Source organism: Pipistrellus kuhlii, unplaced genomic scaffold, assembly GCF_014108245.1.
Source record: "Pipistrellus kuhlii isolate mPipKuh1 unplaced genomic scaffold, mPipKuh1.p scaffold_m20_p_4, whole genome shotgun sequence".
NCBI lineage: Eukaryota > Metazoa > Chordata > Mammalia > Chiroptera > Vespertilionidae > Pipistrellus > Pipistrellus kuhlii.
The window spans coordinates 3,746,706-3,771,785 of NW_023425540.1; the positions used below are offsets into that span (position 1 = coordinate 3,746,706).

The window sequence follows — 25,080 nt, forward strand, 5'->3', positions numbered from 1 at the left end:
CTTCCCCTCCTGTTCCTTCCCCTCTCCCCTTCCCTTCTCTGTCTCTCTCCCTTTCTTTCTCCTTCTAACTCCACCCCAGACCCTGGGCTTCCTCAGAAGTTTCGCTCTGACAGCACCGGGAGGAGGAGATGGTTTCCATGGCAATGGCACTGGTGGGGGATTTGGAGTGTCCTCCTGAAACCCAGCTTTTCCTTCCCTTTCGTCGGCTCCCGGGTTCCTCTCTGCAGAGCCCGTTAACACCTCTCTCCTGCTGGTGGGGCCTCCCCGCATAGGCCTCTGCTCCCCCAGACTAAAGGCCTCTGCTCTCCCAGGCCCCTCTGCGGCCCTCAGGACCGGGCGGTTCCCGCCAAGCAGAACCCCACCGTCCCTTCCCTGTACGGACTCCATGAGCTGTGAGTGCTTAGGTCTCAGGGTCTTCGTTTTACCCTTCGCACGATTTTAAGCTGACTGCCTGGTTCCACCACCTGGCCAGGAAGCTTACAATGATCGCTTAGGGCCGTGGTCGGCAAACTGTGGTTTGCGAGCCACATGTTCTTCCACAAAATACCACGGCCTGGGCGAGTCTATGTTGAAGAAGTGGTGTTAGAAGAAGTTTTTAAAAAATGTGGCTCTCAAAGGAAATTTCAGTCATTGTGCTGTTGGTGTTTGCCGCTATGGACCAATGAGTTTGCCAGCCACTGGCTTAGGGTGACGACCTCCGGAGAGCTTTGAAGGTGACTGTTTAATGCGATCCCAATGGCCCCTTCCCCAAACAGCCAGCTGCCCGTGGCAAGGCCAGCTGGTGCTTCCAGGAGCAGCACTGCCCCGCGTACTGTCCGTCCGGCTGCTGTCCGGCCGGCTCGCCCTGGGAGAGCTGGGGGCCCGCATCTTGCTGTCACTGGGCCTTGCCATTCTGGGGCAGAAACCGGGTCCCAGCCCATAGCTTGCCCTGCTCTGCTGGTCACGCAGCTTCTGGTCTTGCTTGACCTGGTGCCAGCCGCCACCAGCGCCAGGAATGCTCAGTCTTCCCGGGCTGACGCAGAGTTCAAGGAAAACTGAACGGGACCTGGCTTGCTCATTGTGTTTACGATGAGGCTTCTCCCGGGAAATGGGAGAACTGGTCCGCCCGCCTTCTCCAGAGAAGGGGGAAGCATTGACCTGCCTCCACGCCCTTGGCCTTATCTGGGTTTTTAAAACCTCCACTCCCACCCTGGCTTGGCGATCCAGACTTCGCATCTGGCTCTGATTTAAGGAAGAGTGAGCCTGACAGGCCACGGCTCCTCCCCGGCCAGCAGCAGCTATCCGAGCCCCTGATGTAATCGTCTATCTGGTTATGCAAATGGACTGGCTTTTCTGTGGAAGCTTTGAAGCCTTCAAACAGCTCCCTATGCCCTCTAAAATCAGGCCACCGCCTGGTGAGTGGTAACTTGACCTTCTTTTGTCCCGCCCCTGAAGGGCAGGCCGGCATCTCCCTCTAAAGGTGCCTGTTCCTGCCTTCCAGAGCTTACAGTTTCCTGCAAACGCTGTTTGCAGACAGTGGGTATAACCTGAGGCTTTGATGTCCTCCTAATGAGGTGCTTCCCTGGGGGCCTAGGCCTCTCCGGTCATCTTCACCTCCCCTCCTGGCAACCCATACCCTCTGTGATATGACCCTTGCTATGCCCTGCTGCTCCTCACCCCTGCACCCTCTGTCCCTTCTCTCTGTGGGCTCTCACTGTCTGTCTGCCGGAGACACCTGCCCTCTCCAGTGGCCGCATCCCCAGAGCAGCGAGTGCAAACAGAGCCTGTGAAACCCTTCACATTCCAAAAGGGTGGGCGCTCTCCCTCCCCTGGTAGGCCATTCCCCTCACTCTTCCTTCTAACCAGTGTTCCCTGAGCACCATGCCCCAGGCATTGCGCATACCGTATTTTCCGGCGTATAAGATGACCCCCTAATTTTACAGTTAAAACATAGGTTTAGGCCTATATTCGCAGTATAAGACTAGCCCGCACTTCCGAGGCAACACCAGTTCTTTTTTTAATAGACCGCCTCTCTGACTCTGGCCAATCTGAGCAGGCTTTTTTTCCGTTTCAAAAGTCGTCTTATACGCCAGAAAATACGGTACTATCTACTCATGGACCCCTATCCTGATGGGAATTACAGTCCGGTAAACAGGTACACGAGTACACATGACAAATTGCACAGCACTAAAAGGAGATGACCAGGTACTTGAGAGGGGTGAGGGGTGGTGTCAGGGAAGGCTTCCTGGAGGAGATGACAACCTGAGAACTCGGCAGTGTCAACAGCCGAGGGGAAAGCATTCCAAGCAGACACCACGGCGAGTACCAGTGGCTTAGGGAGAGAAAGGCACTGGTCAGGAAGGAAGGGAAGTCACCGAGTGGGCGCGGGCCCGGCATGTCGGGATGTGCATGTGGGCTGTGGTTACTCCATGCAGCGTGCCATGTGGAGAGCTTTTAAGGAAAGAGTGATGGTCACAGATTGGAAAAGTCACTCTAGTTGTAAAGTTGGTTAAAGGGGGAAAACTCAGAACGGAGACCTGCCGGGAGAGAGGCTGTGGGCCTGCCTAGGGGAGAAGGTGCTGGGCCACGCCAGGTTGTCATGGAGAAGCAGAGACATTGTCGTGGAGAAGCAGGGACATTGTCATGGAGAAGCAGAGACAGAGGAGCAGGGGCAGGTTTTGGGAGCAGGATTGACAGGGCGCGGTGGAAGGCAGACGTGGAGGAGAAACTGGAGATGACGCCGAGATTTCTGGCTCTCTGACTGAAATCGTGCTACACTCTTAACACACCAGGAAGTGTCGGAGGATCAGGCACGGTAGAGGGAGGAAGGAACCAGAAGATTGGGCTCCTCCAGGCTTGAGTGCCTGTGACTCATCAGGACCCAAATGGGAACTAGGCAGGGTGGGTCAGCAAGCCTCTCACTCAGAGATGCCCTCCCTGGGGTACACAGGCTCCAGCTCAGCCTGTCTGGGCTCCAGGCCTGGCTCTGCCGCTCACTGTGACCCCCACAGCTCTGTCCCTCCGTTCCTCATCCGAGAAGGGGGCTGAATGCTAGAATCCGACGAGGGTTGTCAGGGGCCTTACAACAGTTCTTCCTTCAATGCCTGGCACGTAACCGCGAATACGTGTACACCGTTTGTGTTGTCATTGTTCAGTCACGCGCTTGGGAGTCATTGGGTTCTGGATGTGGATGAGATTGCGGAGGGAGAGAGCTTAGGGAGCGAGCACTGGGGGAGGAGGAGTGGCCAGAGCAGGGGGAGGAAGACCAGGATTGGATGGGCCAGGCAGGGCCCTAGGAGAGAGGGAGTGCTGGAAGTGGGAGTGGATTGCAGGTGAGAGGCTGGTCAGAGGACAAAAGTGTTCATTGTCATAGGAAACGCAAGGATGGTTGGTGGCTTTGACTAGGACGTTTCTGTGGAGTCTTGGGGGAAAACACCGGGCGGCGGGTCCAGGAGTGAATGGCAGGTGAGGCAGTGTGGATTGTGTGGGCAGCGCTTAAGAAGAAGTGGATTTTGTTGGGGGGACGGAGCAGTAGGGCAGGAAACGGGTGGGGGAGGGGTGACAGCATCAAGATGAGACATTCTAGCGCATGTTTGTGAGCTGGTGGAGTGACCCAGGAGGAATGCGGTGGTGGGGAAGGGATGCGGGGGATGACTGTGTCGGGAATACATGGAGATGAGTCCCCCTCCCCATAAGGAGCTACAGGACCCTGGAGCTTGGCAGTTGGGACCCATTCGAGGTTAGACTCTTCCCAGAAGTCCCATCATGCTTTGCAGGAACAAGATGAGCTGCGTAGAACTGAGCTCTGTGACATGGGTTTGCTTCTTTTTGTCTTGCAGTCTAAATGCCCCGCCGAGAACGTCGACAGCTCTGGGAAGACAGCCTTACATTACGCAGGTGACTCCCATGCCCTGTCCATCCTCGGCCGTAGGACACACAAACTCTTCCTTTTCCTGACACCAGCCACTGCACTGACCGTGTCAGAGTGTTCCTGGGGCTGCTTTCTGCCATTGCTCCGAGACAGCCCCACTTTATTCAGTTCACAGAACTCACCCATTGCCACCAAACAACCAAAAAGAATGGTTTCAATTATGTTTTCATTAACTTAAGATGTTGTGTGTGGTGGTTTTTTTTAAACTAAGGGGTATTTATAAACATTCGTAGATTTCAAGTAATGTGTGATACAGATTTTTTAATTTGGTATTCATTAGTAACATCAATCCATTTATCAACATTTTGTTTCATTAACTGTCTTACAACTTCAAGTGGCAAAATGTTGACCCTGAACTCTGGGATGATGAGATTCGCAGGCTGCTTTTAGGGCTGGTTATGGAAAAGCCAGATCCAATGTTTGCCTCCAGGCAGCTGGCCGACACTGGCTTTAGGGCCGGCTGACACTGAAATTGAACGGAAATGGAAAACATCTCTTATTGTGCCTTCCTGGCGCCATTTCTGTTCCACGAGGCCGGAGTGAATGGAGGCACGCCAGGTGGACCCCAGCCTCTTCCTGGGGGTGGGGGGGCCCAGGCTGGGAGAGCGGCTTGGTGATCGGCCTGTGTTTGCTCCCCTCAGCGGCGCAGGGCTGCCTTCAGGCTGTGCAGGTTCTGTGCGAGCACAAGAGCCCCGTGAACCTCAAGGATCTGGTAAGCGCCAGGCAGCCTCGCGGGGGGGGGGGGGGGGGGGGGAGGCCATGGTTTCTGGGGTCCTGTGGGTGCTTCTGAGGCCACTGGCACTTGAGAGAATTGTTTGGCGAATTCTATTGCTTTTAAACCTAACTCTTCTGCATAATGGATGTAAGCATTATCCCCCATTGGCCCCTAAGTCATACATAAAACAGTATTTAAAATTTATTTTAGAGCCGAAGCCGGTTTGGCTCAGTGGTGGAGCGTCGGTCTGCGGACTGAAGGGTCCCAGGTTCGATTCCGGTCAAGGGCATGTACATTGGTTGCTGGCATATCCCCAGTAGGGGGTGTGCAAGAGGCAGCTGGTCGATGTTTCTCTCTCATCGACGTTTCTGACTCTCTATCTCTCTCTCTTCCTCTCTGTAAAAAATCAATAAAATATATTTTTTAAAAAAATTTATTTTAGAGAGAAAAGGATGGAGAGAGAGAGAGAGAGAACACGATGATCAGCTGCCTCCCGCATGCACCCCTACTGGGGATCGAACCCGCAACCTGAGTGTGTGCCCTAACTGGGAGTTGAACCCTTGACCTTTGCTCCAACCAACGGGGCCACACTGGCCAGGGCTAAATCAAACATCTGGTGCACTTCCCATGTATGCATGTTTGTACTTCAGGTTATATATGTGGTCTCCCATCACCTTAATTATTAATAAGACACAGTGTCTTGATTTTAAAATAAGTCTAAGGAGGAGTTTTATGCTTTTCTTTCGGTGCCCATGCATCACTGGGCACTGTGGTCAGGGTGTCCCAGCTGTGAGACCACCTCTGCCGACTCTAACCCTCCCCGGCTGTTGGGAGAACCAGCTGACACGTCCGTTGCGCCTGCTGACGGGCTCCGTTTCCTGCGGCTGCGTGGGAACGGATAGATACACACTTACACCTCATGGAGATACTGTGACGTGAGCATGTGGACTCTGTACATGCTTCACACTCCCTAAATTTCAGAACTCCCTGAATACCAGAAAGGATTATAACTGCTCAGAGATAATTTTTTAGAACTGTGTCTGCAATTCTACTTTAAAAGGAAACTTAATCCTTAAGCAGCAATCATAGTATAAGAAATCCCCATGTTAAACTAACTGGCACTGTTGTAACTTACCTTTCTCCTTTGCCTACTTGAAAACATCTACCTTGAACAGGACGGTGGACCACATTTGTAGGGGTTGTTCAAGAGGCAGAATGAACACTTCTCTTGTGATCGGTGTCATTTGACTAGGGCCCCTTCACTCTTTAGGATTGTGGAAATAGTTGCCTATATATTCTTCTGGTATTTTTCCATTTGCGTTATACTGTCATGCTTAAATTCTTGATGTATATGAGTTGGGGATCTAACTTTCCTTTTAGGAATTGCCAATTGTCATATGGTAGCATATTGAGCCAATCGTTCCTTCCATCCTCCTCTTTCTCTAGTCCTGAGTCAGTGATGGACAGACTCTTACCTCACGTTATGCTTTGGTACCTGGGGAGGTTATGGAGGAGGATGCCTTCCAAGGAAATAGTAGTGGCATGGGGCCCAGGTAGTTCACATGGAGAGGCTGCTGATGGGTGGCAGGACCTCCAGCTGCCTTGTGAAGCAAGTCCTTCATTGCTCCAGAACCATCTCTGAGCAAATCTGGAGCCTCGACATACTCTGTGTTCCTGTCTCTCTCTCTCTCTCTCTCTCTCTCTCTCTCTCTCTCTCTCTCTCTCTCTCTCTCTCTCTCTCTGAGTGGTGGCCCAGGGAACAAGCAACCCAGGAGGCAGAGGCTCCGAGGAAAGCTGAGTGAAATCCTGTGAGAAGAGTTGTGCTAAGATGTAGGGGCCCCGCTGGAGCACAGCTTATCACAGGGGTCATCCATAAGACCAACAGGACAATTCAGGACTAAATCTAGAAAGAAAAGGACCTTTGCAATTCTGGCATTGGTGTCAGCGATGAAAGTCTTAATCTGGTCAGGCCAGCGTGGCTCAGTGGTAGATCGTCGACCCATGAACCAAGAGGTCACGGTTCGATTCCTGGGCAGAGCACTTGGCTGGGTTGTGGGCTCCATCCCCAGAGTGGTGAGTGCAGGAAGCCACCGATCAATGATTCTCTCTCATCATTGATGTTTCTCTCTCTCCCTCCCTCTCCCTTCCTCTCTGAAGTCAATAAAAATATATTTTAAAGAAACAGAAATCTTCCTCTGAATTTGTCTCCTAGGATGGGAACATACCTTTGCTCCTCGCAGTGCAAACTGGCCACAGTGAGGTCTGTCGCTTTCTTCTGGATCATGGAGCGGATGTCAACTCCAGGGACAAGAATGGAAGGTACCACAGAACGAGAAACCACGTGATTTCGGGGATACGCACACTTTGAGAGTCTTGCAAAATATCAGAGCAGTATTGTGGACCATTTGTTAGGAAATGGCTTTTAACTTTGCTTTTTTATTTTCTGCCTTGATAATCAAGAATCTGTTTTGATTGAAAAAACATTTTTTCCCCCAAATCTCTGGGAATATCATTGAATGTGTGATGAGATTATTAAGCAATAAAGTGAATAAGCCATTTTAATGCCTTTTCATGCAAAATTAAACGTACTGGTTTCTTTTTAACAATGTATAGGTAATTTGAAATGCATGAGGTGGGGAAAAAAATGAGATTTGTGCAGATCCTATTTAAATTTCATCCTATTTAGAAGATTTTGTTTAGAAGATTATGCTTATATTATTTGGCTTAATATGGCATAATGATTTGAATGAATCTGAGGTTTTAATAAACAACTACCTCATTTTATCTTGATAGCATTCCATTTTGAATTCCCTAGAAGATGAAGTAGGACAGTTTTTTTTTTTTTTGTTTTTTTTTTTTTTTAAATATATTTTATTGATTTTGTACAGAGAGGAAGGGAGAGAGAGAGAGAGTTAGAAACATCGATGAGAGAGAGTCATCGATCAGCTGCCTCTTGCACACCCCCCACTGGGGATATGCCCGCAACCAAGGTACATGCCCTTGACCGGAATCGAACCCGGGACCCTTCAGTCCCCAAGCCGACGCTCTATCCATTGAGCCAAACCGGTCCCGGCGTAGTAGGACAGTTTTGATAGCACCTAATCTTCTTTTCCTTCTCCGTAAGACACGTGAAATGATTTCCCAGCAATCAGTTCTAACCGGACTCACTTGGTGTTTGCCTTTTCTTTAGGACTGCTCTGATGGTGGCCTGCGAGGCGGGCAGCTCCACTGTCGTGGAGGCCTTAATTAAAAAGGGTGCAGACCCAACCCTTGTGGATTCTCTCGGACACAATGCCTTACATTATTCCAAACTCTCAGAAAATGCAGGAATTCAAAGCCTTCTGTTATCAAAAATCTCTCAGGATGCTGGTATGTGGGAGAAAATAGCCTGTGTTGTTTTAAGTGTGTCCACTCCATTTTCCCCAAAGGGTACAGGAATGTGTGCAATCTGATACCTTTTGTTATTCTTTTAAACATATTCCTGAAGAAAAATGAAGTGTTAAGTATTGTGTGTATCCCCCACACCCTCAAAGTGGATATGAGTTGTTATGATTCTTATAGTTCTTTTTCCCCCCACTTTTTCCTCTGTAGATTTAAAGACACCAGCAAAACCAAAGCAGGTATTTATCTTGGGGAGAGGGAAGTTTTTTTCTTTTTCTTCTTTGCTTGTGAGAATTTGAAAAATGTTCCGATTAAACCACTCTGTGGTCCTCGAAAAGTCATAAAGACTCTGTTGAAAATATATAAGGAATGATATGTCCTTAGCATAAATGATTCATCGTTGTAAGGTGATAAATATTTTCTAAATGGTTTACCCTATCTCCAAAGCTTGCCCCTTTAAGCCTGCTGCTTATATATGTATCTTTTTCTGAAATGTACTAATATTTCCTATTGTTTTGAAAATGTTTGATGTGATTTAAGTTCAGGATGGATAACAATATTTTAAATATATAGGATATCGTATGGATTATAGATCCACATCCCTGGCAAAGTTAGACAGTTAATGAAAATCAGAGGTTTAGCTTTTCCCTTTTATTGGGGCTGCTTCGAAATGTCATTCTTGTCACACCGAAATTGAGATATTTGCCCTGATATTTTGGAGTTTTTTCTAAAAGCATAGCCACTATTGTTTCCTTTATTTTTAAAAAAAATATATTTTATTAATTTTTTACAGAGAGAAAGGGAGAGGGATAGAGCGTTAGAAACATCGATGAGAGAGAAACATCCATCAGCTGCCTTAACACCCCCTACTGGGTATGTGCTCGCTTCCAAGGTACATGCCCCTGACCGGAATCCAACCTGGGACCCTTGAGTCCGCAGGCCAATGCTCTGTCCACTGAGCCACACCGGTTAGGGCTGTTTCCTTTATCATTAATGAGATGTATCTTGGGCTGTTTATTTACACATCGGAGTTTTTGGAAAAATTATAAACACAAAACCCAGTACTGAATGTGTTACGCAGCAGCTGTGGTGCTTATTTATCCAGAGCCGTTAGAGAGGTCTCCCTGGCCCCTGGGTTTGCGTTCTCAGAGGAGAGGCATGGAAGTCATGCGGAGTGGGAGATACTGCTGCTCTGCGTGAAGATGAGAGCTAGACTGGGGCTGTGTCCTGGGTTCTAAGCAGTGGTCCAGGACTCCTTGCCCTCCACTCCCCCAGGGTCCCACCCCAACACCCGCTGGTTTTGTCCTGTGTTTTTTATTCTCTTGCTGGTAAAGCATGGGCTGCCGAGAGAGAGCTGTGAGCATGCATGTGGGCAGATGTTTATGTGGGCAGATTTCTGGCCTTGGCACCATGAGAAATGCATGAACCGCGCAGGTGTTTCTCTTTGTGGATGAAGCTACGTACTCAGACTTTACTAACCTCACTAACCCGCCTCCGTTCTCTGGCCTGTGACAACTTTCAGCATGACCAAGTGTCTAAAATAAGCTCAGAAAGAAGTGGAACTCCAAAAAAACGCAAAGCTCCACCACCTCCTATCAGTCCTGCCCAGGTAAAGCCCCCACAGCCGCCGGGATCACGCACAGCAGGGCGCCGCCTTGTCCTTCTGTGTGTCCCCCGAAAAGAATGTTCTAGAGTTGAGCCTTTAAGGGCACATGGGAGGTTTTGCTTTACAAATTGTGGTCTGGAGGATTGTGATGATTAGAGTGGAAATAAGGCTGATTCTTATTTCTAAACGGAAGAGTTGAGCCGTATCTTTTTTCTTTCAATATGTTATATTGGGTTTTTTTTACAGAGAGGAAGGGAGAGGAATAGAGAGTCAGAAACATCGATGAGAAAGAAACATTGATCAGCTGCCTCCTGCACACTCCCCGATGGGGATGTGCCTGCAACCAAGGTACATGCCCTTGACCGGAATCGAACCTGGGACCCTTCAGTACACAGACCGACGCTCTGTCTACTGAGCCAAACCGGTTAGGGCTGAATCTATTTTTTTTTTTTTAATATATTTTTATTGATTTCAGAGAGGAAGGGAGTAATGGAGGGAGAGATAGAAACATCAGTGATGAGAGAAACATTGATCGGCTGCCTCTTGCACACCCCCTACTGGGGATCAAGTCCGCAACCCGAGCATGTGCCCTGACCGAATCAATCTGGAACCTCTGGCTGGTCAACGCTCAACCACTGAGCCACACTGGCCAGGTGAACAGTATCTTTTTATTAAGCCTCAAGGAAATTTCTCAACGTCTTTATGACCGAGACCTTTTCCTTAAGTTGACAAGTTCGGTTCCTGTGGGCCCTCCAGCCCTAGTGTGAAGGGCAGGAGAACGGGTAGCTGGGGAAACAGTTAGTGAAAAATGAGTATTAGTTGGTTTCTGAAAACACTGTTAAAATATATTTGCCTTTCTAGTTACATTTAAGGCTGACTTACAAGCAGCTCTCATGCCTGGTCATAGTGACTGCTGCTTAGAGGAGGAAGCGCAGGTGTCTTTGAAATGGCAATAAAAACAGGCTTGTTATTAAAAGAATCCTAGGCCATGAAAAGAATAATCCTTATTGAGAGCAATATCTCATCTGATAAGTCATTTTCACCATGTGAGCATATTCATTAATAATATTCTCCACCTGCAATATAAGTTTTATCGATTATTGAAGTTAATTCTAGTAAATATAGGAGCAGAGCCATTTAGTTGTGTCCTGCAAACTTTCAGGAAGTATTTGAGGTTTCTGAGTCGCCCTGAGGATGTGTTACCCCCACAATAATCGGGCCTGAGGAGGATCACGGTTTGGTTGGTTTGCTTTGCTGAGATGCGTTGACGCTGGCGGAGAAAGGACTCTGACGCAGCCTCGTCACCAGTGGTTCTCATTTCCTCTTTCCAGCTGAGTGACGTGTCCTCCCCGAGGTCAATAACTTCAACACCAATTTCCGGAAAGGAATCAGCATTTTTCGCTGAACCACCCTTCCAGGTATTTCCTTCCTGTGTTCAACTTGGCTCCTGAATTGTAGGAAACCTAGTAGGTTTGGTTTAAGTTATGCAACACTGGGCAAAACAGAATGTATTTCTCAGTGATTGATTCACAGACTTCTCATCCCGAAGCACACTTGATTATTTCCCTGGCGTGGGCGCCATACCAAAAGAATAGGATGAATAAATTGCATTTATTAGCTAATAATTAATTTGTTCATTTGATAAAAAGGGACAGAGGGGAAGCTTATCTAACCGCCAGTCTTCTTACTAAACTGAGTTGATACAGTGCCAATGAGATGAATATACTCTCTGATGTCTTACTGAGAAGTAACTGTATATTTTAAATTGAACCTTTTCATGATTGTAACAGTAATATGTACTTACTTTAGAAAAACTATAAAAATCCATTAGGTTTTATTCCACCTGGTGTTGTAGACTTGTGGTTGGAAATTATTTTAGGAATGGGAGGGCATTTAATATCTATTTACCTAATAATCACTAGGAAATTACACGTGGGGAGAAAGTAAAGTTTCTGAATGTTAAAGTGAAATTTCACTGGTTTAATTGTATATTTATTTCCCCCATCTAAGAGTTACAAAAATAAATTTTCTTTTAACTTGGAAGCACTTGGATCTGAAAAATATTCTATCAACCCATCATTCCCCTCACCTTAACTAGGTTTTACTAATAAACTCTTAAGATGAATATAAATATGCAAGGCAAGGAAGTTACACTCTTACAGTTAATACCCTAATATGCTTATGGCTTCAAAGAGGCTATAATAGCACACCTTGTTATTTTCTGAAATAGAGTGTATAAAGACCATGAAAAAAACAAGAAGATGAAAAGTGACCCCAATTAGAATGGCTAAAATTTAAAGAGATTAAAAATACTAACTGTTGGTGACGAAGAAGGAGAATTAGAGCTCTAATGCTCTTGGTGGAAATGTCCAATGGTACAGCTATTTGGAAAAACGTTGGCACAGTTGTTGTTTTTTTGTTTGTTTGTTTATTTGTTTTAAGTTCAGCATATGATTTAGCCATCCACTCATGGATGTTTACCGATGAGAAATTAAAAATGTATGCCTCAAAAAAATCTTCGCACAAATATTTATAGCAGCTTTGAGTATCCCTAAACTAGAAGCAATCCAAATGCCCTTCAAGAAGTGAATGGATTGAGAAAAGGCAATTTATCCACGTAACGGACTATGACATGACCATAAAAAGGAATGGAGTGCTGGCCAAGCAGTATTCTAGATGAATCTGGAAGTCATCATGCTGGATGAAAGAGGCCAAACACAAAGAAATTCATACCCTGTGACATTTGGTTTATAAGAAACCTAGAAAAATGCAGAAAGGGGAGTGGTGGATGCCTGGGAATGGGATGGGCAGGTACTGGACGTGGCAAGAGGAAGTGTTTGTTTGTTTGTTTGTTTGTTTGTTTTTAAGAGGAAGCTTTTATAAGTGATGGAGTATTCTATATCTTGATGGTAGTGGTGACTCCATGGGTGTATATCTGTTAGAACTCCTCATATTACTGGGCGCACTGTATTGTAGGTTAAGTAGTTGGAAAATAAAACAGGCGTACATTTTTTAAAGTGAAAAGACAGCTTTCGGTAACATCAGCACTTGCCTAGAGTAAGCCACTGCATTTTTAGCATTTTGGCTTTTACGGAAGTTCCTTTGCTGAAAAATTCTCCCTTCTCGTGGCTGTGGCTCGTGTCCCTGAAACATGGTCTTTTCTGGCCAGTCAGCACACTTTGTTTTGAAATGACACTCTGACTTTGAAGTTACAGGAACGTTTGCCATGTATGAACAGATATTCAGGTACTTAGGTTTAAAAGAAACCTTCGGGGGATTGTCGGTCCAAGATCATACATAGAATTTTTATTTTGTGATAAAATTACCTTTATCTTCTCTGACAGGTATCTACTAACATTTCTCTTAGAAATATTAATAATAACATATTAATAGCAGTTAATGTATAAAATGATAAAGCTAAAAAGTACTTCTCGTGTATTTTATTTACTTATTTACTTATTTTTATTAAATTATTATCTGTGTACATATTTTAACATTACCCCCCCTCCCATATATACCCTCCCTCCCCAGAGTTTTGTGTCCATTGGTTGTACTTATATGCATGTATACAAGTCCTTCAGTTGATCTTTTATCTCCCCCAGATCTCCCTACCCTACCTGCTGTAATTTGACAGTCTACTTGTTGCTTTACTGTCTCTATATCTATCTTTTGGTTCATCAGTTTATAATGTTCTTTATTTTCCATAAATGAGTGAGGTCATGTGGTGTTTCTCTACTTCTCGTGTATTTTAATCAGTATTTCCCAGATAGGTAAAACTTTTACTTGACTTCATTATGAAAGTGCCAATCTAAGTTTTAGGATCTTGAGAGTTATTATCATCTTAGAAGATATTTGTACTATACTTACTAAATGAAATTCCTGGAAAATGTTTTGAGAAATTCTGGAACTTCTAATGTTTTAGCAATTACACTTAAGATAATGATCGCTTCTATTCACTTATATTTTAAAATAGCTTCTTTTTTTTTTTCTGCTGGGCCGGTGTTGCTTAGTGGTTGAATGTAGACCTATGAACCAGAAAGTCACAATTCAATCCCAGTCAGGGCACATGCCCGGGTTGTGAGTTCAATCCCCATTAGGGGGTGTACAGAAAGCAGATTAATGATTCTCTCTCATCACTGACTTTCTCTCCCTCTTCCTTTCCTTCTCCCTTTCTCTCTGAAATCAATAAAAATTTTATTTAAATATATACTAGAATACCTTCTTTTCTTGAGATGTTTCTAGTAAGATAACACCAGGGAGGAAATGTTGCTTGATTCCGCTGCGGGATGTTACAATCAGGAATATTCTTGTAAGTCACCTTTGTGTCCCAGCAGGCCGAGATCAGCTCCATACGGGAGAACAAGGACAGACTGAGTGACAGCACTACAGGTAAGCTGGAAGCGTCTGCTTCTGTCCTTTTGACTCGCCTCTGTTCCATGCGAGCAGAGGCCAAGCGGGGCTCTCTGAGTGGGATGTTCCAGGGCAGAGGTATGGATGCAGAGTGAAAGAAGCAGCCCCCTGTGGAGAATATAGAGGGTCTGAGGGAAACCTTGAATCTGAGACTTGGGGGATATCACAGGAAGACATCATGAGTCATAAACCTGAAGCAGGAGATTGGGCCAGATCGTAGAGGTCCTCGTGTAGATAAAGGGATTTGGAGATGTAGAGGGGGAGCAATGAAAGCCCTTTGACCCGAAGGAATGGCCCGATCAAGGCCTATTTTAGGGAGATTAGTGGGGTGCAGACTATGTTTTTACTAGGGTGAGGGGAGACGGAGAGATTTTTTGGCAGCCGTTTGCAGTTTCACGGTAGCTGATAAAGTTTGAAGCTGTGTCATCATGGTGGGGTTAAGAAGTGAGCCAGCTTCCAGAGGTTATTTCTAAAAGGATTCGCGGAAATGATATTCCTTAAGCCACATGTGTCAAACACAAGGCCCGCGGGCCAAATCCGTCCCGCCAGGCCTTGCAATGTGGCCCGCACAGCGCTGTCATCACTGCACTCCGCTGCGTTTCCATCACAATGACAGTTTATGACTGTTCAGTAAACCATTCGGCCCGCGATTTAGGCTGGATTTTAGATTTTGGCCCCTTCTCTGATTGAGTTCGACACCCCTACCTTAAGCCCTGGAGGGACCAAAAGCAGCCACGTTCTGCTGAATCCGGTGAACGGGAAAATGTCTGATCCAATTCGTCCATCTGCGGGCGAGGTTCTGTGCATCCAGGCGCCTGGGATTGTGGTGGCAATGCCCCAGGAAGGAAGCCCCAGGACCGAGAACTGCTGTTCCCTTTCCCAGCCGCTGGGGGCTCTCATCCTCACTCAGGACCAGGAAGAAGAACTGGATTGGGCGGAAAGGGGGTTTGTTAGAGGTCAGAGAAATAACTGTTTAATTTTTAAACATTAGTTTGCATTGCCTTGCTCTTTCCCCCAGGTGCCGATAGCTTACTGGATATCAGTTCGGAAGCTGACCAACCAGATATTCTTGCCCTATTACAAGCCAAAGTTGCATCTCTAACTTTACACAATAAGGAATTACAAGACAAGTTGCAGGTGGGTAGACCGATCGCAGACTGTTCTGTTGGGTTAAGGTACTGGGTTTTTCAGGGTTAGTCAGATGATATTTCATCTTAAACATCCACGTTCGTTTCTTCTTTTTTAATATGGTTAGCCTTAAGCATTTCAAAGTTCCGGGTTATTTCTTTTTTGAAAGAATTTATGCATTAGCCCTATTTCTGTAAGTTTCTAACTTGGTAAATTATACATAATTATATACATACTATGATATATAACAACTTATGTATGTGTGTGTGTGTGTGTGTGTGTGTAAAGGTATGTGATTAGCCCTTCATTTAGTAAAGTTGATCATTTAGCAGATTTAAGAAGTAACTTAAGATTTAAGCCCACTCATTGCTCATTTCAGCATAAATAATATGAGAGATAAAGGGAAATTTTGAGTCCGAGGCTTTGCAGCCACTGCTTTTGTTTTATTTTATATTATTTTATTTTATTTTATTTTATTTTTAATATAGTTTATTGATTCTTTACAGAGAGGAAGAGATAGGGATAGAGAGTTAGAAACATCAATGAGAGAAACATCGATTAGCTGCCTCTTGCACAACCCCCACTGGGGATGTGCCCACAACCAAGGCACATGCCCTTGACCGGAATCGAACCTGGAACCTTTCAGTCTGCAGGCCGACGCTCCATCCACTGAGCCAAACCGGTTTCGGCAACAAATGCACTGCTTTTAAAGGGCGTTAAAAATCTGTTCGAATCGAGCACAGGGGAGGCTTAGTGTGGGTAATCTGACTCCCGGGTCTCGGTGATAGTTCCTCACGAGGCCAGAATACACCTACAACACGGTCCCTCTGCTCGCCCACATAGAGGTTCCAGGGCTGTTCTCACCTCCCAAGTGCTTGCTCACCTAACGGTTCTGTGGGTGCCATTTCATTGCTCGTGCTTTCTTTTTTTTTTTAGGCCAAAACCTCCAAAGAGGCAGAAGCAGACCTGAGCTGTGACTCTTTCCATTCCACGCACACTGACCTGGCCCCGTCTCTCGGGAAACCTCGGGAACCCTCGCCCCCCAACTCCCCGAGGCAGCCCCCCGCCGAGGGCGATGCCAGAGGCCAGCAGCTCCCGGAGGCGCTGCGGGACCTGCAGCGGCGGCTGGAGCGCTCCGAGGCCGAGAGGCGGCAGCTGCAGGCCGAGCTGCAGGCCCGGGGGCCGGAGCCCGGGCGCCTGAACACCCCCGAGGTGTCCGAGAACGGCTCGGACCTCAGCCAGAAGCTGAAGGAGACGCAGAGCAAGTACGAGGAGGCCATGAAGGAGGTGCTGAGCGTGCAGAAGCAGATGAAGCTGGGCCTCGTGACGCCTGAGGGCGTGGATTCGTACTCGCACGGCGGCGGGGGCCTGAGGGTCACCGAGGAGGAGGTGCGGGCGCTGAAGCAGGACCTGCAGGCCGCCCTGGAAGAAAGCGAGAGGAACAGGGAGAAAGTGAGAGCGCTGGAGGAGAAGCTGGCGGAGAGGGAGCAGGGGCTGGGGAGCCGGCCGTCTGAGGAGGAATATGAGGACATGAAGAGCTCCTATGGCTCCGTCATCGAGACTCTGAATAAGGAGAAAGCCCTTCTGCTCGAGAGATACCAGGAGGCCCAGGAAGAGATCTCGCAGCTGAGAGATGCTCTGCAAGGTCCGACGGCCCAGGAGCCGGGCGAGGACCCCGGGGACATGAAGGAAGCCATGCACAGAATGATCGACGAGCTCAACAAGCAGGTGAGCGAGCTGTCGCAGCTGTACAAGGAGGCGCAGGCCGAGCTGGAGGACTACCGCAAGAGGAAGTCCTTGGAGGACGTGTCTGCTGTCGAGTCTGTCCCCCGCGCCGAGCACGAGCAGCTGGTGCAGGCGGCCCGGCTGGCCAGGGCGCAGGCGGAGGAGGCGCTGGCCGAGGCCAAGGCCCAGCACGCCAGGGCGCTGGGCGAGCTGGCCCAGCTCAGGCAGCTGGCCGACGCCCAGAAGGAGAACTCGGTGTCCATCTCGGAGCACCTGCAGGTGGTCACCACGTTGCGCTCGGCCGCCAAGGAGCTGGAAGGCAGGCTCGGCGGCCTCCAGGAGCTCCTGGCCAGCCGGGAGGCGGAGGTGGCCAAGCTGGAGAAGCAGCTGGTGGAGGAGAAGGCGGCGCTGGCCGAGGCCATGGTGCCCAGGCCCGCCTACGAGAAGCTCCAGGCGTCCCTGGAGGGCGAGGTGAGCGCCCTGGCCTCCAAGTGGAAGGATGCCGTGAAGGAGAAGGAGAAGGCCCAGGCGGAGGCTGCCCAGCTCAGGGGCGAGGCCATGCAGCTGAAGAGGGAGAAGGAGACGCTTCAGAGCCTCCTGAGAGCCAGAGAGCAGGAGGCCGGGGAGCTCCTGCCGAGGCTGCAGCGGGCGCAGGAGGAGCTGGCGGAGCTGCGGCGGCACTCGGAGAGCACGTCCCGGCTGGAGGAGGACAAGGACAGGAAGGTGGGTGAGGCCCTGGCCATTGAGCTTCCAGCTGGGGAGCCCTGGGGCCTTCTGGGGTCCACGTGTCTGCCATGTGTTCACACCCACTGGTGGCCAGTGCTCCGAGGCCCGGCCTACGCATCCCTCCGTCCCTAGAGCCACAGGAGGATAGTAGGTTAGGCGTTTATTTAAAGGAGCGGTGCTTCCCTTCTGTAGAGTTCTCACATACGGGATGCGTCCTTTTTCTTGAGAATGACTTTGCAGAAGCTCTGCCAAGGGTCAGGGCTCAGAAGTCACCCCACAGGCCGGAAAGCGCTGGTGACGGATCTTGGACTTGAACGCTTGGAATCCGGACAGATTCCTCTGTCGTAGGGAACCCAAATCCTTCCAGACCTAATCCCACATCCCTAAGCACCACGGGAATAAAAACTGCCTTTCCTGGCCCTCATTGTCACAGGTGTACGGGGGCGGGAGGACGGAGAAGGGGTGTGGGGTGCGGGCGATGAGAGATGGGCTGAGGAAGGAGCGTGGGGGAAGCAGGATGGCTCTGTGCTGAATCTGCGCTGCCTGCCAGTCCCCTGGGTCACATGCTCTGAGTGGCCTGGACTAGGCACTAGTGATCATTTATTCCTTGATGATGATGGATGCTTCCATGGAGCCTTCAAAGCCAAGGGGGCAGGGAGGGGGAAGAGGGAGAGGGATGTGTTTACTTTAAAACAATATGTCCAGAGATATCAGGGTTTCTATAACATATTCCTAATTGCCCATGCCAACAAATAATGTCTAAAATCCTGTTTCTGTTAAGAAAAAACAAGAGAGGGAAATCAATGTTACTATAGTGTTTGTTATCTTTATGCATCAAAACACAATATTTAATTGGGGGCCCTTATCCTATATAATAAAAGGCGAATATGCAAGTTGTCCCCTCTACCAGGAGTTTGACTGGGAGTTTGACTAAAGGTTGGGGCCGGCCGGCCAACCTCTCACATCCCCTCGCTGGGCCTGGCTGGCTGGACCCCACCTGTGCACAAATTCATGCACCGAGCCTCTAGTTTGAAGATAATGGCCTTAGAAGGCTTCGTGGGTTTGTCTGATTTTGTTGTGTCTCATTTTGGGGGTTTTCTTTGAAAGGTATAAAAGGAATTGTTCCAAAGTCTCAAGTCCTGGAGGCTCTCAGAGGCTGTGTTCAAGGCTTAGGAATACCTGGGATTTTGCTTCTGCGGGCACATGCTTGCCTGCTGGTAACCGCTTTCCTTTCTCACTAGATCCACGAGATGTCAAAGGAAGTCACCAAGCTGAAGGAGGCCCTGAACAGCCTCTCGCAGCTGTCCTACTCGGCCAGCTCCTCCAAGCGGCAGAGCCAGCAGCTGGACGGGCTGCAGCAGCAGGTCAAGCAGCTCCAGACCCAGCTGGCTGTGAGTGGGCTCATGCCGCCTGGTGGGTGGGGTGGAGGGCGAGGAGGACTGCATGCCTACTCCGCTGGGAGGGCAGGTGGGCGTGGCCGGGGTCCCAGCCTAAAGGGGTGAACTTCAGGGAGCAACTCACTGGTGCCCTCTTTGGTGAGGGCGAAGGAATTGGTCAAGTCTCCACTTACTATCTGCTGTTGGGGGTGTGGGGAGGGAGGTGGGACTCTGAGGAGGAGGCATCATCAGCGGGACAGTGGAGTAGGCGTGAACTTCCAGCCACCAGCTTTTTGCCCCTTCCCCTTGTTTCTCCATCTCGGACAGTGGCGAGCACTTTTTCTTGCTGGGGGCCAGGATCCCTGGTAGTTGCCTTATCTCTGGGTCTGTAGCTGTTTCTTGGCCCCGCCCCTTCCTCACCCGGACAGCCCTCTCCTATCTGGATTAGTTTCCTATGACTATTTCCTATGACAGGGCAGCACGCACTTGATTTAAGACAACACACGCTAATGTTCCTAAGGTTCTGGAGCTCATCAGTCTTACTGGACTACAGCCAGGATGTCAGCAGGGGGCTCTAGGGGAGATCCATGTCCTCGCCCTTCCTAGCTTTTAGAGGCCACGTGAATTCCTTGGCGTGTAGCCCGTGCCGCCATCTTCAAAGGGCAGCACTTCCAACCCCTGGTTCTGTCCTCCCATCTTCTCTTCCCACCTTTGACTTTGCTCTCTCTCTTAAGGACTCTTGGGATTGCATGTAAGGTGCACCCCAATCATCAGGGTACTCTTTCTCTCCGTCCCACCATCTTTAGTCACATCGTGAGGTCCCGTTACCATGCAGGGAACAGGCCCTGTGATTAGGATGTGGACATCTTCAGAGGCTCATTATTTAGTTACTACAATATCAGTTAAGGTTTCAGTTGACACAGGTATGTATTTTCCGAGTGAAACTGAGGGTTAGTCTGTTCTGGACCATCTCTAGCTTCCAGTTACAACTAGGATCTGGCTTTTAGGATTTCTCTGGGACAGAGCTGGTACTGGCACGTTCAGGTGTCTGCCATCCAGACTCTGGCTGGCCACCGGGGCCCACACCAGCTGTGCCATGCTCCCAGCGCTAGCCGTGGAGAGCAGTCAGGGAGGAGCAGATGCCTCCCGCTGTGTTCTGCAGGTTGTTTTTCTGAGAGAGAGGTGATCACAGACGTGTAGAGAAAGTGCTAATGGTTGCTACAGTCATTCTTAGAATTTCTCAAATTGTGTGTAAGGAGCTCCTCTGGGTCAATATTGTCCAAGGAGCTGATGGCATAAGAATGAGTAAGACACAGCCCCTGCCCTCACAGTTGATGTGTAATATGGCTTGCCATGTTCCTGATGCGGTAAGCATGCATCGATAAAGAGACGCCCACCATGCTGAGGGCAGAAGAGATGGGTGCTTACCCGGCCTGGGTGAGTCTCAGAAGGCCTCCGGCAGAAGGTGGTGCTCGTGCTGAGGACTGAGATGTGGCATGTAGCGAGAACACTTCCCGGGGCGTGGCAGCCAGGTCCGCGCTGCCTGCTGAAAGGACTGAGCCGGGAGGGGTCCGATGGCGCTGACGCATCCCAGTGGCGGGTGGGGGAGCCTGAGGCAGGTTTGCTAGAAGGACAGGAGATGGCGGTCAGAGGGTGGGATGCTCTCGGTTGAGTTTCAGAGGCAGAGACAGAGACAGGGCCATGGCCATGAGAGAGAGGGACTGGAAGGAGGAGGAGCCGGTCCCTGAGGCTGAAGTGGAGGAGCTGGGAGGCCAGGTGTTGGGTGGCTCCTCCGTGCGGGGGATGCTGCCGACAGAAGCCGGGATGGGCAGGAAGGCAGGGACCAGGGAGCGTTATGAATGCCTGCGTGGAGGTGACGGGAGGTGGGAGGAAGCAGCGGAGAGAAACCAAGCACACCTGCTGACGGCGTGGACGGCACAGGGCTGAGGTTTAAGGCTCTCCTGGAGTGGGAAGGACACAAGGCAACAATGACAGGAAGGCGATGTCAAGGAGTATTGGGAGGTTTCTGCGGAGTTTTGACCTCTATATGGCAGTGTCCATTTTCATGGTGAAGCAGGCGGAAGGCCTCTTTTTAGAAGAGCTGAGAGCTGAGGGAGGCTCCTGAAGTGGGCGCCCAGAGGAATCGGAGCGATCGCTCCACAAGGAGACGTAGAGGCCTCAGCAGCTGTGCGGAGGGACACAGAGGGCGATGCCACACTCCTCCTCCGTGCCCGCTGCTCAGGCACTGTGCTTCCCGGGAGCACGTGGTACCACCAACAGCGTGGCTGGTGGTAACTCCCTTTGGGAGAATGTAATTTTTAAAATATATATTATATTGATTTTTCAGAGAGAGGAAGGGAGAGGGACAGAGAGTCAGAAACATCGATGAGAGAGAATCATGGACCAGCTGCCTCCTGCACACTCCCCACTGGGGATGTGCCCACAACCAAGGTACATGCCCTTGACCGGAATCGAACCTGGGACCTTTCAGTCTGCAGGCTGCTGCTCTATCCACTGAGCATGAAAGAATGTATTTTTATAAATTAAAATAGTACTTGGTCATTGTAGAAAAGTTTGAAAATGTAGAAAACTCTGAAAAAGTTCCAAGAAATAAATTGTTAATAATTCAACCACTCAGAGATGATTACTTTCTGCATTTAATATATTTCCTTGCACTATTTACCTTGTGTGAATGTATCTGTATATTTGCATAAAGTATGTATATGTGTGTGTGTGTGTGTTTTTGTGTATGTATATATGCAACAAATTTGGGATTATAATAACCACTTCTTATATAAATTTTCATGCAAAAGTTGACATGCAAAGACATAAAATGGGTTTCTTCCCCCTGAGAATAAGGACAAGTGTTCAGAAACACACAGGCCTGTGAGCTCACAACAGTTTAAAAGCTTTCTCTGTGAGCACTGGACAGAGGGAGTCGCTGGGGAGCATCTGGCCGCAGCCCCCTGTAACACAGTGAAATGCTCTCTCCCTAGGAGTGCAAGAAGCAGCACCAGGAGGTCATATCGGTTTACAGGATGCATCTTCTGTATGCGGTGCAGGTATGGCCACACCGTGGAGTGTCTGGGTCTCTTAAAGGAATACTGCAGTTCACGTTGCCCCAAGTCTAAGGTGACCAGATTGTCCAGGTATTGGCGGGACAGTCCTGATTTCTAACAATTTTTCCCACATCCCGCGGCATTTTTAAAAAAGTCCTGATTTTTGGAAAGAATCTTTCCAATGTTTCCAATCTTTCCAAAAATCGGGACTTTTTTAAAACACTGTGGGATGTGGGGGGAAAAATTGTTAGAAATCAGGACTGTCCCGCCGACACCTGGACGATCTGGTCACCTTACCCAAGTCCCGTCTTCAGACCAGCAGAACGAATGAAAGTTCGAGGAGAATCCCGTACCTCGGGAAGCTTCCCAATGCTTTTCGCTCAGCTTTGGATTTTGTGCTGGGAACCCTGTCCTAACTACCGAAAGCAACCTGGGCGTTTCTACAGAAATAAGGAGGCCGCAGCTGCTGCCCCCTCCCCCGCCGCCAGCTGCCGCCTCAGGATCAGGAGCCTGGGCTTGATGCTGGAGGTCGATATTGTCCCTGTTGGTGGTTTGGCTGGCTGGACCCAGACTTGCTACGGAGACCCCAGAAACCCTTTGCTGGGCTCCGTTAGTCTCCACCTTTTCATCCTCCAGGGCAGGCGTCCTCAAACTTTTTAAAGTGGGGGCCAGATCACGGTCCCTCAGAGAGCTGGAGGGCCGGACTATATGAACTACTAATTCCTACTGTAACACCTCGGCTGCGCTCACTGCCCAAAAAACCTGGCGGGCCGGATCAGACTCCTCTGCGGGCCGCATGTGGCCCGCAGGCCGTAGTTTGAAGACCCCTGCTCCAGGGGTTCGAGAGCAGGTCCCTCCCAGACTCAGTTCCCCAGAGAAGTGGGGAAATGGCTGGGATAGCATTTCTTGGGACGACCAGCGGCCAAGGGGCTTCCTCCCAGTCAGCCGCCTCATTCCCTCCCTCGGTGAGAGAGGACTTCACCGAGGTCCCCACTGACTGCCTTCTGTCTGACCTTCCAGGGCCAGATGGATGAAGATGTCCAGAAAGTTCTGAAGCAGATCCTCACCATGTGCAAGACCCAGGCCCAGAAGAAGTAGAGCGGGTCCTCGGCCGGACGCTGCCCCCCCCCCCCCCCGCTGTCCGTCTCGGGTTGGATCGGAGATGTTGGCCGTCACTGCCGTTGTTCTCGCCCGCGGTGGGCACCAGGGGGCTGGCCCGGGAGAAAACTGCCCCCCAGAACCGCAGAGAGACCGGACAGCAGCAGAGGCGAGAGGCACCGTCATCGCCGCCAATGCCCCAGCCGGGGGCCGGCCGTGCCGGGCGGCTGGCCCTGGTGCTGGGCCCGGGCACCGTCACCCCTGAGCGATACGTGGTCCCCTCCACGCAGGAACCGCGGCCGGGGTTCCTCCACGCTGGCTGCCGTCCAGCACAGGGCAGCTCCCTTTGGCCTCTGGGTTTCAGTCCGCAAACATGGTTTGACTTCTGACCAGATGAGTGCAGGGCTGGTTAGGCGGTGCCCGCCCGGGACCCTTGACGTCCGTTCTGTGGATCTGAAAGTGCCGATTCCCTCTCCCCCCCACCCCCCCGTCTGCCTTAGGCGGCTTGTCCCCGCCCAGTCGGAGCCGGATGAGCACGGTTAACTAAGACACGAAGCTCAGAAACAGAAGCAGAAGCTGCCTGTAGCCGGCGTTCGGTGAACGGGCGCTGCACGGCCGCTCTGCTCACCTGCCTTCGGCCGCCTCCCGGAGCTCAGGAAGCCCGGCGTCCGTGTTCGACGGGGACCGCAAGCCGCGTGTTTACAGCCAAAGGAAGGCCTCAGCGTTCCTAACCTCAATTTTCTAAAAGTGTTGTTTTTTGTTTTTTTTTTCTCTTCTCTACAATATTTTTATGGGCTCTTAAAGATGTTTTCCTATTGAAACCCCTTGCATAAGGGAAATTCACATAGACTGTCTGAACAAGGTATTTTGTAGGTAACCAGGCGTAAGACTTTTTAGAAATAGGACTTTTTCCGCAGCGTTCTCAGCGATGGCGAAAGGTAGTTTTGTATGCCTAACCCGGTGTGAGCTGCCAGGCCCCTCAGAACTGGGGCGTCTGTCTCTTAAGAGAGTGAACCCTCCTGTGCCCAGCGAATACCTTAGAATGCCCGCTCCGTGCCCAGAGGCTCTCTGGAAGGACTGTCAGTCACAGCCCGGGTTCCAGCTTTGAGACAGGAACCTCGATGTGGTAACCATCGGGATGCAAAGCTAAGGCCTGTGGGGGGGAATAGGTCTGTTCCCTTTCTTTACTTTCAGGGTTTGTTTGTTTTTTAAATTTCTAACTTTCTTGCAACTTCCCTGCCAGCATGGCTCTTCCTGCGGGATGTAAACAACACAGAACTCTGCCGAGTGTGTGATGAACCACGCGGGCCTGCTCCGACAGCGCCCGACGCTGGGCCTCTGGGCCGGGGCCTAGGGAGCGGGCCGCACGGGGTGCCAGCCGGTGACAGCAGAGCACAGACGGCTTCCAGCTCTGTGTCGCTCTTCTGCGTTGTTTGTAGTCCAGCAGCTTGGAGAATGCTGCAGAGCAGTGTGAAAGGGCTTTCCACCACAGCACTTAGGGAAACACAGAACACACACACACACACACACACACACACACACACACACACCCCGCACAGAAGGCTGCAGAGCAGGAGACCTGAGGGACTGGGATGCTTGACAAGCACAGCCTTCCGTGGGGTCAGGATGCATATTTATTGCAGGCTCTCTGGCTAACTGTTGGAACGCCGAACGCCATAGGTTAGCACGCTGCCTTTGTGATGTAACGAGGGTTTGACGGAAATAAACTTTGGTTCCTTTTTGCATCGCTGCTGGTGCTTTTTGTGGCTCCTCCCAACCCGAGCTCCCGTCTCCATGGGCAACAGCTCTTTCCGCGGGATCTGAGGCATTCTGGGCCTGAGGGTCCGCCGAGGCTGGCATTTCACTTTCCCCTGTGAATGAGGAAGCGCGCCTGGCACCCTCTCCTGGGCCTTCGTCTCCCACTTGGGAAGTCCTGGGGACTGTTC

General features: G+C 49.8%; 1 protein-coding gene across 3 annotated transcripts in view; it reads left to right on the forward strand.

Moving 5' to 3' along the window:
- The window catches only part of RAI14 (retinoic acid induced 14), a 108,269-nt gene extending 83,390 nt beyond the window's left edge, over nucleotides 1-24,879 (forward strand). Inside the window, exons 6-18 of one of the 3 annotated variants that reach the window (XM_045571294.1) lie at nucleotides 3,819-3,876; nucleotides 4,552-4,622; nucleotides 6,838-6,944; nucleotides 7,816-7,994; nucleotides 8,217-8,245; nucleotides 9,529-9,615; nucleotides 10,944-11,030; nucleotides 13,944-14,001; nucleotides 15,041-15,159; nucleotides 16,087-17,598; nucleotides 18,843-18,992; nucleotides 21,974-22,039; nucleotides 23,057-24,879. In XM_045571294.1, the coding sequence (XP_045427250.1) occupies nucleotides 3,819-3,876; nucleotides 4,552-4,622; nucleotides 6,838-6,944; nucleotides 7,816-7,994; nucleotides 8,217-8,245; nucleotides 9,529-9,615; nucleotides 10,944-11,030; nucleotides 13,944-14,001; nucleotides 15,041-15,159; nucleotides 16,087-17,598; nucleotides 18,843-18,992; nucleotides 21,974-22,039; nucleotides 23,057-23,134 (2,601 nt within the window). In that variant the 3' untranslated portion in view covers nucleotides 23,135-24,879. The remainder of the gene's footprint in view (nucleotides 1-3,818; nucleotides 3,877-4,551; nucleotides 4,623-6,837; nucleotides 6,945-7,815; nucleotides 7,995-8,216; nucleotides 8,246-9,528; nucleotides 9,616-10,943; nucleotides 11,031-13,943; nucleotides 14,002-15,040; nucleotides 15,160-16,086; nucleotides 17,599-18,842; nucleotides 18,993-21,973; nucleotides 22,040-23,056) is intronic. The other 2 variants (XM_036409332.2, XM_045571295.1) reach the window with 2 other exon arrangements.
- Nucleotides 24,880-25,080: the final 201 nt, after the last annotated feature.